General features: G+C 33.8%; 1 protein-coding gene across 12 annotated transcripts in view; it reads right to left on the reverse strand.

Annotated features, from left to right (window-relative positions):
- Gria2 (glutamate ionotropic receptor AMPA type subunit 2) overlaps positions 1–17,456 on the reverse strand; it is a 139,642-nt gene that overhangs the window by 57,476 nt on the left and 64,710 nt on the right. For all 12 annotated transcript variants that reach the window (XR_005737304.2, XM_021730278.3, XM_078021959.1 and 9 more), the window contains one exon: positions 8,986–9,225. Coding sequence is in view for 11 of the 12 variants with exons in the window: in XM_021730278.3 (XP_021585953.1) it covers positions 8,986–9,225 (240 nt within the window). In the remaining variant the exon portion in view is untranslated. The remainder of the gene's footprint in view (positions 1–8,985; positions 9,226–17,456) is intronic.

A 17,456-nucleotide genomic window follows, 5' to 3' on the forward strand; every position in this document is an offset into this window, starting at 1 on the left:
CAGGGCTCTGGATTGGATCCTCAGCACCACATAAAAATAAAATAAAAATGTTGTGTCCACCAAAAACTAAAAAATAAATATTAAAAAATTATCTCTCTTCCTCTTAAAAAATAATAATATCACTTCCTTTGAATCCTCTCTGCTGTTTTCTTTGGGATAAGACTAAAGTTAATGTCTTTAATATCTCTGAAGTAAGTGAAATCTAAAGACATCACAACATTTCTTACTCTTACAAAAGAGTAAAAAATGACTTAGTCATATACAATTGTCTATCATTTGATATTAACATTCTGGAAGGGTTGTATACGTTTCCATGAGATGAATCTCTATGAATCAATGGGAGTGAAAGAGCCAATAATGTCTATGGGTTGTGATATTTCTTCCTATTGACTCCTGGTCAACAGTTTTATTGCCTTTCTTTTCCCTTTGGCCTTCTATTATATTACTTTTTGTTAGTGGCTCTGATCCCATAGAGATTAAAATGTTCACCTACTAATGAGACGTTTGCAATTAGTTCTCTATTACAGACTGATCTCACTTCCTAAATATAAGACTATTTTACTACTTACTAATGATTATAGCACTATATGACTTAGAAAATTTTTACTATTATTTCTAATTATCAACATAGTGTAGGTAGGAAGAAGTCAACAACTAGGGGATTTACTTCCTGAAGAGCTAAATCTGCAGTTTTGTCCTGGAAAAAAATACATAAAAAACTTGTTTTCCATATCACATCAACTTTTCACAATAAAGCCAAGTTCACAATTTACATTAATAACTTAAGGAACAACACAAAGTCAACATTCCAGGAGAAATTCAGAAATCCACATATCAATTCCTTCTGTTTCCAGGAAGGTCCACACATTTCTCAAAAGAATACTGATCCCTTTTTATCTATAAAATGTGAGATTTGCCTAATTTGATCATATCTCTCTATAATAATTGGTTCCAATTCATCTACAGCCTATATTTAAATCCTCAATTTTACATAAATCCCCTCACCAAGAGGAGAAATACAACAATTACAAATCTTGTCAAACACTAACCAATCTAAATAAAAAAAAATTTATGGACACAAAATTGTCCAAAGAGTATAAAAAATGAGCCTGAAATATCTTGTGATATCGGAAAACAAGCACATCCTCCAAAAGAGAACTATATCAAAAGACAAAGAGTCATTTGAAGAGAACCTTTTTAAAAGATAGAATAATTTGAATATCAGTTAAATGTTTTAAATCTATAAAATCGAGATTTTAAAATAATTTGTTCAAAAATTTTCTTTTGCCTTTGATGGATTGGAACCAATTATTTCTGAAATTGACAAATATAGAAGTAAAAAAGTGTTTTCCTTTCTTTCCTATGTGAGCTACACTCAGGATAATAATGAGTCAAAGATTATTCATTTTAGAACCACTCTAGGTAATGCATGATGGACAAATATAGATTTAGAATTATTACTATTTTGTAACACCTACTGAAACCAATATAGGCAGCAATCATCAACTGCTCTTCACAACACAAAAAGAAAGGTGACAATGAATATGAGTCTTTAAATGGTTACAGTCAATATGATCTGTGATACATTCCTGCTCAAAATGTAAACCTGAACCTCATCAAGCTTCTATTACCAAATGTTAGGAAATACCTGTCAAAGAGTGGCATGTTAACACCAGGGTATAGCTATCAAAGTCAACACTATGGGCAATGCTACATGACATTATAAAACTCTGACAAGACATCTTAACCAATGGTAATATATGGAACTCATTTTGATCTTATTGAATAAACAGTTAAAAATGATAACATTAATGATTTTTTTCAAGTATGATAGTGATACTGTAGTTGTGTTTAAAATAAGAGAATTATTCTTTTATAAATAGACAACCAAAATATTTACAGATGAAAGAATATGATAGCTGGCATTTCTTTCTTTTTTTTCTTTTAATTGGTTAATTAATTAATCAATTAATTTATGGTGCTGAGGACTAAATTCAGGTATAGTTTCACTCAGCTACATCTCCAGTCCTTTTTATTTTTCATTTTGAGGATCCTGGTAAGTTGCTAAATTGCTGAGGCTGTCCTGAATTCTCCAACCTCAGCCTCCTGGATTACAGGCATGTATCACCACACTGGGAGTGGTATTTGTTTCTAAATCACTACAGAAAGCAGAAGGATATGATAGATAAAACAAAATTGCTTATATTTTATTCACTAATAAAAATAACTTAAGAATGTTTGGGGGTCTTTCTATGATTTTATTTCGTAATTTAAAATATTTCATAATGAACATTAAAAATTATTTACTTTTATTTCAAATTGGACAATTGAACCAGATGCTAAACTTTCTTTAAGTTTGATTTTATTTTGCTAAAACAGCAAAATTATTTTCTTGCAGATAATCTTGTAACAGAAGAAATAAATATTAATTTCTTGAGAGGTTACTTAAAGAGACCACATGCCATTTTTAAGAACTTTCACTGGTAAAACTTTAGAATACATCCGAGTGTGCCTGTAATTTCTGCCTGCTCTCCATAAATTAACTTCTTTCAAGCTAAAATTCAAGTTCCTTCCCTGTTTTCCATCATCAGTGGAGAAAGAATATGCACAGCTGGTCATCATATCAATTCAACAACTATTAGCGTGCTTGAAAACAGCTGTTAAATTGATCCAACATTCTCTTCCAGTAGGAGGGGAAAAAAAAAACCTGAATTTCTAAACCTCCTACATTCTCTAAGTCCTACTTTCCACATCTAATCATCCATCCTACAATTCCTCCTTGTCACCTTCTTAAAAACATTAAATCTAGAAGTAATGATCTATATAAAATTCACTTTTTATCATATAGCAATTTAGTGACTCTCCTTTATGCAATAAGTTATTTCATTTTGTTTTTTTAGTTATTTCATTTTGTTTTCATTGAATTATGAAGTTCTCCACATACTAAAAATTTCCAGCAGTGATGCACTTGATATTCTTTTGCATCTCTTGACAGATACTACAAGAAAATTTAAATTTAAATCCATTTATCAATTTGTGAGTGGTTTCATCAAGAGATAATTTTCAACCTTAAATGTATTGGCAGTTCACCCTGTCAAAGAATATGGAGATGATATATAAAATGGAAAAGAATACATTTTTTAAAAATGTCTAACTTTCAAACTCATTCATCTTATGTGTCAACAGTAACTTGCAGTCTATGTAGATTCTCCATTATTAAAAAAAATTAAGGTTAATATTCTGAAACCTGTGGAACCCAACCAAAATTATATCTATTTATTAAGGAGCTAAATTGTTCAAGCAGTACTATATTAGATTTGATAGATTTGGTTTAGTCAGAAGACACTGAATAAAATTAAATCACCTCCTAAGAGCAGCCACAAGTCATTCACAACTCATGGAGTGATCTGAAGTACAAGTTGAAGAGACATTCTTCTTTGTATAGTAACCCATTTTCTTTGCAGTCATAGTAACGGAGTAAATCCTCTCTACTCAATCTCCCCATTCTTCACAGCTAAGTTTTGTTTTAAATCTGATTACTTCATAGTTAATAGATGATTTTAAAATGTAAATATAACCAAACATGTATAACGGTACAGGTAAAACTAAACTCTTTACACAAATTCATGCTCTTGGTTTCTGGGAACCATGTGCCTCTTTATCATCCACACAAACTAAGACAGAATATCTTTATAAGAATAATTCCTAATTCAGAATTTGTTTCTAAATCACTGCAGAAAGCAGAACTTGTATGGACAATGAAAGTTCTACATAAATGCTGGTTTACTTAAAGCTATTAGGAAGTACTAATCAGTCAAATCTAATATTCATGCTACTGTATCAGCATATTCAAATTTCTGATTTCTTATTTCTGAATTACTTTGAACAAAGAAAACTGTTGATATACACAGCCATTAGAAACACACCTGGGGAATTAATTATTTCTCTTAATAAATATATTTAAAATATATTATGTTCTAAAATAGTTCAAGAATATTATGAATATAAAATTAAATTCTCAGTATTATTGAATTCTCAGACACTTGGCTAAAGTAAAGAATGGCTAGACTAAAAGATTTTTAAATTGCAGTAATTTTTCATATACCTATTGTTACTAATGTGCTTTAACTGTATAACCTAGTCATCAGTTGACAATCTCCCTAAAATTCAAATGAAATTTCATCTAGACCTAGTATTAAAAACAATGAGAGGGGATAAAAAAATGTGGCATATATACACAATGGAATATTACTCAGCAATAAAAGAGAGTAAAATCATGGTTTTACAGGTAAATGGATGGAGTCAGAGAAGATAATGCTAAGTGAGATCGGCCAATCCCAAAATACCAAATAGGGAATATGTTCTCTGATGTAAGAAGGCTGATTCATAGTGGGGTAGAGAGAGGGAGCATGGGAGGAATAGATGAATTCTAGATAGGGCAGAGGGGTAGACGGGGAAGGGAGAGGACATGGGGTTACAAATGATGGTGGAATGCGATGGACATATTATTATCCAAAGTACATGTATGAAGACACGAATTGGTGTGAATATACTTTGTATACAACCAAAGAGATGAAAAATTGTGCTCTATATGTGTAATAAGAATTGTAATGCATTCTGCTGTCATATATAAATTAAAACAAATTAATTAAAGAAAACAATGAGAGAAAGAGAGTGATAGAAAAACCATTAGCCTAAAAGCAAGTGAAGTCTAGACATCTTTGTTTATACATTAAAGGGTGAAATTTAAAATGATTCCTGCCAACAGGTATATTTCATTCAGACCACGTCTTTGTTCTTAAAAATATTTTTTTTGTTCCATTTAAAATTCACTGTCCTTATTCAGTCTTTCAGGCAAAGCAGTTAATATTTATGATCACTAAATCATGGCAGCATGCCTAGGCCAGATTAGATTAACATATATTTCCCTCATCAGCTTTCTCAGGCACATCAGAAAAAAAAATTATTTTGAAAGCGTTTTTGCCGTTTGCATGATGTTGTCTTGGAACTGGAATCAAAGAGCTTTCCCTTCAGGGGACAAGTAATATTTGCTCCAAATTGAAACAGACAAAAAGATATCAAGCGTTAGTTCTGTTTTTATGTGTTGTCCATGGAGATGTATTACCTTACCTGGTCAATATTGAACAAATAAATAAAAGCCACATTTTGATTAAGGCCTGATTTATATATAATACCTATATATTCAAAGACTAAAACTACAATATTTAATGCATTACAGAGGTAACCTATTGTTCTATAGTTAAAAATGTACTGAAGCTCTATCTGCCCACAAGTAATAATATCCAGCTCTGAGAAAAGGGTCTGAATCCTCAGAGTGCCAGGCTACTGCTATATGGTTAGATAAAGAAAAGACAGCAGGAATCTTAAAAATTTCCCTGGCATCAAGTTGCCAGGTACAGTCCTGTCACCAGTGAATTTGAGATTAGATGAAGATGTTTCTACACAAAGATCAGGATGCATCCATGTCTTTCCATGATTGTAATTGGGATCTAAGCTCTGGACCTGTTGCTCAGCATTGGATGTATTCAGACACAGGAATGAAATAGCATAAAGCAATTTTAAGTCCTTTTCATCTATTTGATAATCTGAGCAAAATGTTTTTGAGCCATTTTCATGATTGGCCCCTGTATTGTTCAAGAAAACATTAATTTATTAGATAGTATAATTCAACAGCATATTGACCTGACCTACCCCTTCAGAAAAGTAAAGATTATTAGAACACTGAACAAAATAATCTAATCAAGGAAGTAGAGAGGGTACCACACCAAGGACAGATCGAATAGTTGGATATTGTGGTAGGTAGAGATCTCAGTGCAGAGATGGAGCCATGGAATCTATTTTTAAAAGTATGACTAATATGGACAAAGGGAAAAGAGGATGCACTTTTTCATTTCCAAATCATGGAACAATGAAGCAAGAAAGTCCTTGAAGCATCAAAGAAGGGTTAAGGGCCAGAGGAAAGAAAGCAGCTCACATGATGAACGCAGAAATCATTTTTTTTTAGATATAATATAATGCCGAAGTCATAAAAATTAAGTCATTAATAAGAAAAATCAGAGATCAATAATCCCATTTCCATAACTCAAGTAAAACATCACACAAAGGTCAAATCTTCTGCCAGTACTTTGAGAGTCTTGTACATTTATCTCTGAAAATAATTTCAGATAAAAGACCAATGTAATACTCTTCACATTAAAACATCAGGAGCTACTTGATAATACCTTGAAAATGTATCCATAAGGTCATTTTGGCTTTAATATATAATTACTTAATATTATCCCTCTAATGTTCTTCCCTCAAAGATGCACTTGACTCAAATCAATTTGTATAATTTAATAATTGGAGATTATCTCACCACTCCAATCCATTTAATATTTCTAAAGCATTAATAAAAATCATTTAAAATGTCCCAGATTCTCTCTGCAAGTACATAAGTTCATCTGTCTTCACCTCTCAATTCCCCAATGCTTGTCTATCTCCCTTCAAATACTAAAATTTCTCTTTTTCTACTTTTGTCAACTGTTGTCTATTTGAATGTTTTCCAAAAGATCAGTTTTATCCAGTAAGAGTAATAGTAAGGGTGATGATAAAATATGTTCCCAAATTAAAAATGCCATCTTTAACCTTGTCAAATACTAAAAAGGAGCTCATCTTCTGAGTCTTCAACTTAGTAAGATTCAGCTTCTCATATCATCTCGAATCAAAAATACATAGTTGTTTAACTCTTCCGTTCATGACCATTGCTCATTGAACATCAACTCTGCTTCTAGCCCTACTTGAAGTGCTGGGATCTAGTTATAAAGTATATACCCAGGGCTCTGGGCACTGCCTGGGCATTGCCTTCCTGCAGCTTATAGCCATATCTTATGTGAAAAACAGTGCTAACTAAGCCCATGTGACTAAATCAGTCACACTGGGACATAGCACTCCTGGGATATAGCAGGAGCTCAATAAGTAGTTCTTGAGTGACAGAATCAACACCACTATTAATTATGAATTATGACAAGTCCTGGGAAGTAAAATAAGACATTGATTTGAGAGAGAACAACAGCATGAAAAGCATCTCAGAGGGAATGATATATAAGCCCAGACATCAAGAAGGAATAAAAATTTGAGGTATGTGCGGACATTTGAGGTGAAAGAGTTTGGTCCATCTGAGAAATTAAAGGAAGGTCAAATGGATTTAGCTTCCGTGAATGAGCAAAGCAGACAGCAGAATACATTGGAGAACTGGGCATGATCCAGGTATTTTCAAGTCTTAAAACCATGCTAAGAATTTTGATTTCTTCCTCCTTCTGATGTGAAGCTATCAGAGTGTTCTAAACAAGGGAGTGATGTTGTCAAATAAATATTTAATAAATAATTCTGTATGTTTTGTAGAAAATGTACTCAAGAACGTCAACGGTGGAATTGGAGAGGCAAGATGATGAACACCTGGTGGTGTTTTGGCCTATGTGGAAGGCAATAGAAAAGAAGGGTCTAGAGCTAAAATAGACATAAGTAGCAGAAATCACATTAGCAGAACACAAAGGTCAAAAGACATTTAAAATACACCCAGGTTTCAGGCTGGTTTTAAAAAAATCAATGCAATAAAGGAGTTAGCAGAGAGCAAGATGAAAGACTAAATATAATTTAATAAGCTCAATTTTATAATATTAATAAGAAGTATGTTTCAGAATCACTCAGCGCATTGAAATCTGTATTTACTCTAAATGGTTCTGTTTTAGTTTTTCATTCCCTGTGGAAAGAATGAAGCACTTCCTCCTCAAGGCTGGGAAAAAGTTGTTGACATAGCACAAAAAGAATTTTTTTTTTCAGCTTGTAGAATGCTGACTGGCTTTTTTAGTGAATGTGCTCATCCCCAAGGCTAGAAGGACAGGGCAGAGAACCAACACCTGGCATGAGCACTCTGACTCAGGATTGCTGCTGTGAATGACTACAGACTGATCAATGGAGAATTGACTGATGGCTGGCTCTCTTCTTGCCTGCCCTTGCGGGTAACAAGGTGCCCTATCTTGGTTGAAACAGGCTTCTGGTTTTCATTTAAATAAGTAAGAAACTGCCAAAGGAGGCATGATGAGGTACTTAACTACTCTAACAACTGAAGGGAGTATCTTAACCTTTTTGCCTTTACCTATGATTTTCTCTCTAGAGGACACATATATGAAAAGTCACACAAAATGTTATGGGATGCACAGACCCACTGATGCCCAATCATGGACCCAAGGGATGGTTAAGAACATTTGGGCATCTGTTAAATGCAAGTCAAGCAGGAATGCTAATATTAAACTTCACAACAAGCAATATGGGAAACAGGGGTGAAACACTTCCCTAGACAAACTTCAGTATAATGAGTTAAGACTGGCATGCTAATCAAAAACATCTCATTATAAACATTCACGTGGAGTTTTGTAAAAAAAAAAAAAATTGGGGGCCTGATCATAGAGAACCTATGTTTGAGCTATACCACACACATAGGTTGATGATAAGCAACCCCATAACTTCTCTGAGATTTAGTGATCTTACTTTTATGCAAGGGAAGTAATAATACTACCTGACTGATAAACATTTGTGTATGAATACCTAATGACTATAAAAGTTCTTATTTCATATATTTACATAAATTTTACTTAAGCCACTTAATTCTCCTTGGATTAGTAACATAGTCATTATAGAGTCTTTGCTCCTGGTGCCAGAAATTGCTTTTTATGTTACAACTGAACATCTGGGCCTTGGGTTGATGTAGTTCATTTCTGTAAATTCTGGATTCATTTCTTCTGTTGTTTAACAGAGTGCTTACCTATGTTTCCCAGATTTCAGATTGCATTGTTCATGTTATACAAAATTAAGCCTAGTGGTTCTTGGGCTTTAAGATACTTTCATAGTTCTATAACATCACATCTAAGTGTCAAGGGCAAAATGTTGAATGTGACCTATCACAAAGAGAGAGATATTATCACTTACCCCTGTCACTGTCATAGAGGTATGCAAACTTGTCCCATTGATAGTATTCAATCAAGCTAAGGAGTGCTCCTTTGAGGTCAGGTCTCATCTGAATGACAAATGGATGTGTGCCATCTGTTGGGAAGCTGGGAGTGATGAAGGAGACATGGAGCGTTCCACAAAACGATGTGATGGTGTTTACCGACTTCTTGTCGTAAAACCCAAAAATCGCATAGACTCCTCTTGAAAACTGGGAGCAGACTAGAAGAACAAGAAAAACAGAAAGGGTAAATCAATGCAATTATCATGCAACCTCCACAGATTTGGTTGAAACAAAGACAATCCAATATATAATATACAAAATCATTAACAGAGAAAAAGAAATATGGAGTTCATAGTCATGATTTGTGAAAATCAAACATTTATTAGCATTCTATTTGAGGAATTCAAGAATTAAGAAGCATAAAACATAATAATTCTGGCTACAAGGAAATATGTGATTGTTTAACAAGCTACAATATATGAGAATATTTTAGGACAGACACATAAAAATGTGCAAGTAGTAGCCATTAAATATAAGAACAAACCATAGTTAGCTAAGATTTACACAATTCAGAACAGCACATTCCTTATCAAATGTTTTTTTAGAAGGCCTCATTGTGTTTATGATGCTTTTATATTAGAAGGTCAGTGTGCTTCCGTAGAGTTCTAATGCCAACTAAGAGAAAGTGATGTCAGAGTCCCATGAAGAGGTGTATCACCAGAAAGGCATTTCTCGCTCACTGGTGACCCTCAGTCAAGTATCAAGTAAATAAATTTCAGAACTCCTAAATCTTCATCTTTCCAAGGAACTGATTTTACCCATTGGTTCCAAAACACATGAGACAAGGAATATTAACAAAATGATTTGGCTAAGAGACATGATTTTTAGCAAACATGATAATATTGTATTTGAAAGTCCCCATTCCTTCTACAACCACTTTTTCTCTTCCAATATTACTATTCCAGTGATAGTATATGACACTACTCTTCATCACAGTCCATGTCAGTCCATCACAAAGTCCTGCTCACCGTAATACCTGAACATACTCAGATGGGGTCCATTTACAGTTCCACTCACTCTGACGATCCTGATTCACTAACAGATATACTTACATGTGTTTGCTATGTGCCTGGCAGATTCTATGAACTCATTTCTTTCTCCCGATATCCTTTGAGGTAGAAACTGTTATTATTCCCAAATTACCAATGGGAAAATTGACAAAAAGATAAAATTACATACCTAAGTCACACAGCTACTAAGGGACAGATAGGGCATTCATGTCTAGGCACTCTGAATTCAGAATCCACACTCTTAATTAACACTATTTCTTTTTTCTTAACCTCAGTTAGTGGAATATCTACCCCACTATTTTCTCTCCTGCACTTATGGTCAGAAGTCAATTCAGTTCTCCACAATATAATCAGAATGATCTTTTGAAATATAAATTTGCATATCTCTCTCTGAGAATTAAGAGTCACTTTGTCCAAAACTGATTTCTGTAATGCTCTATAAAAACCATCTTTAGCAGAGTCCTAAGGCCATTAGTCCAGGTCTATCAGATGGCTTCAAATGAATGAAAAGCTGGTATTTTTCAATCTCAGGGGTCTTTTCAACCCTAGAAATGGAAATCAGTCATCTAGTAATAAAACCTAATATCCCAGAATATAATGCCAAGCGTATTTCTAAATTAATTAACCTCATTTAAAGGATAAAGCGTACCATTTTATTTTACTTTATTTCCTTCACAAAAACAGTCTATAGAATAGATTTGTAAATAAGAACATTGCTAAAAAGATTTGCAGATTCTAATAAGCATTTCCAAACAATCAATAAATAGCAATCAATAATTTTTTGTAATTATTATATGATATGAAATGAAAAGAAAGCAAGATAAATTATTTCTTCAGGTTTTTCATTTGTTCCTTTGTTTGATACTACGTATTAAATCCAAGGTTGTTTTGCCACTGAGCTATATCTCCAGCGTCCTTTATTTTAATTTTGAAATAGGTTCTAACTATGTTGCTAAGGCTGGCTTTGAACTCAAGATCTTCTTATCTCAACCCACTGAGTCATTGGGATTACACAAACGCACCACTGTGCCTAGTTAAATTAACTGTTTCTTTGAGTGACCCTTGCTTATAAAAGATTTCCATTTACCTTTAAATATTCAATTCACTTCTTTGTGTTTGTGTGGGTGGAGGACAGGGTGCTAGGGATTGAATCCTGATCAAGCTATGCAAGCTCTACCACTGAGCTATACTCCCCACCCTTTTATTTTCTTAGAATTTCTCTAAGTTACCCAGGCTGACTTAGAACCTGTAATACTTCTACCTCAACCTCCAGAATAGCTGGGATTACAGGTGTGCACCAACACAACCAGTTTCACTTATGTCTTTCTGGGATTTCTAAGTTACATCTGTGTAATACATCATTTGAAATCTCTTTTATCCCTAGTCTTTTGCACTGTAGACTAATATATCTCAGAAAGCAACTGAATGTATTGCTTTATATTTATTTTGTATCTTCACATAATGCCAAGGTGAGATTACTCTCTTTTATTTATATCCATGTTTTTTTGTTCTTATTTGGGTACAGATGTTGAAAATAACCTTTAATGTATTTGATGACTTAGTTCATTTGTCACATACATGAAAAGGATCTCCTATATTCATAACACTTCTGGATAAACTCTGCAGTGATTTTTTTATTTTATACATACAAAGATATGTATATCTGAAATCCTAAATCTGTTCACATTTTTGTTGAATCTTAAAGTGATAAAATATGACATATGAAAAGAGAGAATTGCTATAAAAGTCTCTCTGGGTCTCTTTTATTTCATTTCCTTCAAAGCACTGGCACATCACCCAGATACCAGAGGAATATCATGCAATATAATTTATTAGCTAAAAACTCTTCTCATCTTAAATGAAATAGCTTCTGTGATGGAAACGGCAGCCACAGCAGAATGCTTGATAAAGAATGTCACCATTTGAATACACAGACAACCTTAATAAGGAGTTATACCTTTCATTTTCCATTTGTTTTGGGGTCTGCTTTGGGTTGTCAAGGGACTTCTTGGTTATTACAACCATCTGGAAACACTGGCTTTAGCCCAACAACAACAAACCCATACTAAACTTCATAAGAAATTACAATTCATCCAACACAGCAATCACTTTTTTTCCCAGGCTATTCAGCCAATTCTCCAATGAACATTATTTACAACAATAGGCTTTCTCTCCTGAAAATCCTTGTATTCCCTCAACCTTCTCACTTTATCCTTGATCTCTTCATGGTATATACTCAGTTGTCTTTTTGCCCTATATCTTCTATTTTTCTGGATATTTTTCTCTTAATATCCCCTTTCTACACACTCACAATTAGCCACTTTGTCAATATTATCTATTCCCCTCTCTTTACTTAGGTCAATCATTGTCACTGACTCTAAGTATAAGAATGCCATTGAGATCTGCAAGGAGGAGTCAATCACAGTGTTCAACTGACCATCTGAAGATGAGAAAGTTCTATGATTCCAATACTCCATGCCCAAATGTCTAAAACTGTGTGCATTCAAATATTGATCTTTTCTCCAATAGATCCATGGATACAGGAGCTTATAAATATGTTGCACAAAGAAATTACTCGCGGTACTTTGCTATTACTTGATTAGAAAAGGAATTACATCTCTAAATTATCCCCTGCTAATGCCTTCAATACAGGAGGAAGGTTTACTATCACTGAGAATATACAAAACAAACTACCATAAACTCTGAAAACAATTGCAAAGATGAGTTTCCGAAATGAGTTAGACAATACCAGGATCCTATACATAGTCATTTCTATAGGCAGAAGAAGGAGCACAAAACCTCACAGTTTCACTCTTGGTTTTCTGACCCATACAATTACACTATCAAACACTATTATGTTTCTGAATGGTTGGGCTGATTAACATTAGAATTGCATTTATGACTTGAGACTCTAACCTGATTGCAAAAGAGTAGTGAAAGATGCTCTCATTGAGTTCTACTTGAATTAAATATTTAATATCAACTTTGAGAAACTCAGCAAAGGCGAGACCTTCTAAGAGACACTTCAGGTCAAACAGCAGAAATAATAATCTCCTGGGTGTAAGTAAGTTGCTGATTATTTCACTTTTTATTACAAGCCCAGATGATATAAGCCAATAACAATGCTGATAGTGCATCCACACCATCTTTTCCTCTTGAGTCCTGCTGCTCACTGGTGCTGCTAATGTACCATACAAGACACAGTTTGGAGAACTCTGCATGGTGATTTAGTAAAAGGGAGAAAAGCAGGGCAAGATTTATTTTTGTTTAACAGATTTTACAGTTGTAAATCGCCATTTATTTCAATGAAAGAACACAGGCTGCCTCATAAGCAGAAAAGGCATCATCCCCTTTGCAATTTGTAGAGTCTGGAAAAAGCTACATCACTGAGGAATACTGACCTCAAAATATGGACATGACAGCAAAGTGCTTTCCTCATTTCATCACTTAACTTCTGACATCAACACCTGTACTCTTTGACCTGATTTTACAGTTTACTTTCCTATTTATTAGTAATGATCTCCTAGTGATTAAACCCAATAATCTCTTTCTCAAATCTACCTTCCTCAACTTCTCTGAATTTATTAGTCTGAAATTTACTTCTAGATGTTCTTCTTCTTCTCACCACTAATAACCCTAATTCCTTTTTTCTTCTAATTCCTTTTCCACATTGCTGACAAGGAAAATCATGCCATCTTGGTCATTTTTTCTACTTCTGGTTATCTTTCACTGCCTTATGCTTTTCCTACATTTCTAACTTAAAATATATTCTCCAAGGTTTATCTTGCAATTGATTTCTCTTTTTACATTTTATTTCTTAGTGGTTTGATCCCTTTTCACAAAGTCAAATTCAACTTTTATGCCCACATTTCTTAAACCTTTATATCAGCTCTGCTGTCTCTTGCAACTATTTATTTACCAGGAAACTATGTACTGTAAATATTCTATGTGACAAGCATAGTGTTAATTTTAGAAAATGCCACAACAGGATAGATAAAGAGCATTTTTTTTTCTTGGAGTTGACAGCTGAGCTCCCATATTTCAACCCCATCCCCTGCCTCCTGTTGGAAAACTTCTGATTCCATATAATTCCATAAAAATAAGAAAAGAAAACCTAGATAATTTTATCCTGACAAACAACATCTTTGTGCTGATGTTTCTGTTTCTGCTCATGGCATTGTAACTATTGCCATCATTTCTTTTCAGTATTTAATAATGAATTAATTACTGTTCTTTGTCCCATTTGTACCACCTATCTCATCTACATTTTATTTCACTTCATTGACTCCACATTGGACAAGTATTTTGAAGAACCTCTATTCTCCGATCTAGGGTTAGGGAAAGCATTATGCATCACAGTGAGGTCCCTACTCACGTGAAGTTTGCATACTAGTGCTTTTTAAGCATCTGTTACATCTTCTCCTTCTCTTCTTATTCCTTGGCTCAGGCTAAACCGTGCCGTGCCCCACCTCTTCTCTCTCCTTCCTTCTTCACTTTATACTCTTCTCATATTTGTCTTCAGAAAACGCGCCATATAACAGACATTCTCCAACTGTTATTTCCTCTTTGTTTATACTCTCTTAGTGATCTTACCCAATTAACAAAGTCAATTCAACTTTTTATGCAAATATTACACAAATATCATTATCATCCTAGTTGCATATTTACCGAGAAAACATATACTGTAAATATATTCTATCTTACTAGTGTGTTTTCTATATTCTGCATTTATTTCCCTGCTAGGATAATTTCTAATTAAAATCCTTAATTCCTTCAACAAGACTTCAAAATGTGACCTTTCTAGAATAAAAAAGAAAAAGAAAACCCACCTCTGTTTTACAAAATTTAAAAATTATAATTCTAATCTCAAAAGTTAAATACCATAAATTTGGAATATAGAAGTTCTATATTTTAAGATCTTGGGGGCTCTGTCCTTGGGTATAACAGTTGTAGAGGCTAAACATGAGAACAAATTGAATTTGAATCTTTTCTGTTCTCTAGTTGGCTTGGTTAGACAGTTACATTACCCACCTACCTCAATGAGGGACAGGGAAACATTAAAGAAAGCATAAGCTATACACAGTGGTGTCAGCCAGTAAGCCCCAGGTGAATCATGACTCCCCACCTTACATCCCACAGTCTAACTAATGCTGAGATCAACTTTCTTTTAACCATGCACCAGAATTTTGCTTGTATTTTATTTTAGCCTAAGATTCACCTAATCTACAAGATAAGCATTCACATAGCAAAACCATCTTTTCAGGACAAACGATGCCAAGAATCACTTGAGATTTCTACCCTTTCTTGATTTCCAGCAAATGAATTGTCACCAAATGCCCATTTGACCTCTCCAATCTGTATTCTTCAGCTCTGCTGACACTGCCTTAATGTGGTCCTTAAACATTTATTAACTGAATTGCTACAATAACCTCTCAAATAGTTCCTTTTATAATAAATCTCTCTCCTATCATAGCAGATATCACCCTCGCACTTTAATCCATCAATGTCTTCCCTTTGCTTAGAGAATAACACAGAGATAACAGAGAATAAGGCAGAGTACAGGTGTCACCAGCTCTGTGTGATCTGTTACATGTCACTCCTACACACGATTCTAAAGCGATCTCTATCTCTGCATATTAGCCTGTTTACAATTGTCTAGTTTTCCCCTCAAACTCTGAGCTAATCGAAAGTGGAGAATGAAGTGTCATTTATCCATAAACACCTATCAAATACTTGGCATACAGCAGGCATGTGATAAATGTCACTTTATAAAATACCAACTCTTCCATGAAGGTTCTCTGTTCACTATCAACTGAATATGATCTTCCCCTATTATGATTATACACTGGCACACTGCCTTAACCTCACCCATGTCCCAAATTGCAGTATATATGTGTTTGCTGTGGTGGTGATTTGTGGTCTTTTTGAGGGCAGGAGTCAGAGTGAGAGCTGAATAGAATAGATAAAGTTGGAAACCCAGCTTTATCCTTTGCTGTCCTTATCTGGTAGAAGAGCCAATGATCCCAAGTCTCAGTTTGCTAATCTAGTGAATGGGGGATATTAACTTCTGTTTTGTCTCCTTACAAGAATGCTTAAGCTAAATGATGTACAGGAAACATAAATGTACAAAATATAATGTACAAGAAAATACAAGTCATTACATAAATACGGTACTGACGATAAATCTAATCGTAATGGTTTTTCTATGCTTTCCAATACCCAAATCGAAATTTTCACAAGCATGCTATTATTAAATATTTGTCGAATGAATGTAAGATCAGAACCAATTGAAATAGGCATACAACAGGACATATGTTGAAATTCATTTCTATTGATACTGGGCTATTTCTGAAATCACATCATAACAATGTTTTCCTTTTTGCAAAATGACTAGTATTAAGATTACTTAAAATTTAGTCAGTTAGTTCTCATTGTAAGAAAAACCATAATTGTTATTACTATAAGACAATCTTTTGAATATCTGTGACATTTTATTATGCTAATATTTTAAAATAAATTATGTATGTGGAGAAGTTTGTGCCGAGAGGTGAAATTATTAAACCCAAAAAAGTACAGGGCAAGATGAAACTGAAAAAATAAATGAAAAGATATAAACTTCTTTGTCTTGGACACATGTTCAGTATACATTTTATACATGAAAATATCCTCAAAATTTCTAACAATCAAATTGAATCTTTTATTTCATATAATTCAGTGGAAATCTTCAAGCCTTACAGCTTATCATAAGCAACACTTTTTCCTTTTTATAGTTGCTATAAATTTGGCACATAGAACAAGAAATATCCACGTAAAAATTTGGGGAAATTGAATTCTTATTCTGTCCTTAAGATTAACTGTAGTTAATCTATGTACTTCCATTATGGCAACTTTTTCAAGGTTCATGTACCTATAGGAATGCCCCCTTCTCCTCTCCATAGACTAAAAGGATTTCTCACTCAGGACCTGCAGGTTTAGCATCTCTTATAGAACTTAAAAACTGTTTTTAAAAGCTTAAAAACTTAGACTTTGCTCTGTTAACTCCTCTTCCCCAGAGACCAGCACTGTTCCTACCAGTCACTCAATACAGAGCTATTAAATGATTCACTAAATGATTCAAAGAAAATGTGAGGAACAATAAACACACACCGCAATGACATTTGCTATAAATTGCCTCCCTGATGGTTTTCCCTATAGCCATGCCACACATCTTTATGGTGAAAAATTACTTCTCCTTTGCATACATTTTGATTCCATTTTTTATAGAAATATTAAATGTGATACAACATCATCACTCCGTCATAGAAGACTATGAAGTTGTAATAACACATTTTTCTTTCTTGCAACAAATATTTATCCTTCCTGACCTTCGTGTTATGTTT

This window comes from Ictidomys tridecemlineatus, chromosome 9, assembly GCF_052094955.1.
Source record: "Ictidomys tridecemlineatus isolate mIctTri1 chromosome 9, mIctTri1.hap1, whole genome shotgun sequence".
Lineage (NCBI taxonomy): Eukaryota > Metazoa > Chordata > Mammalia > Rodentia > Sciuridae > Ictidomys > Ictidomys tridecemlineatus.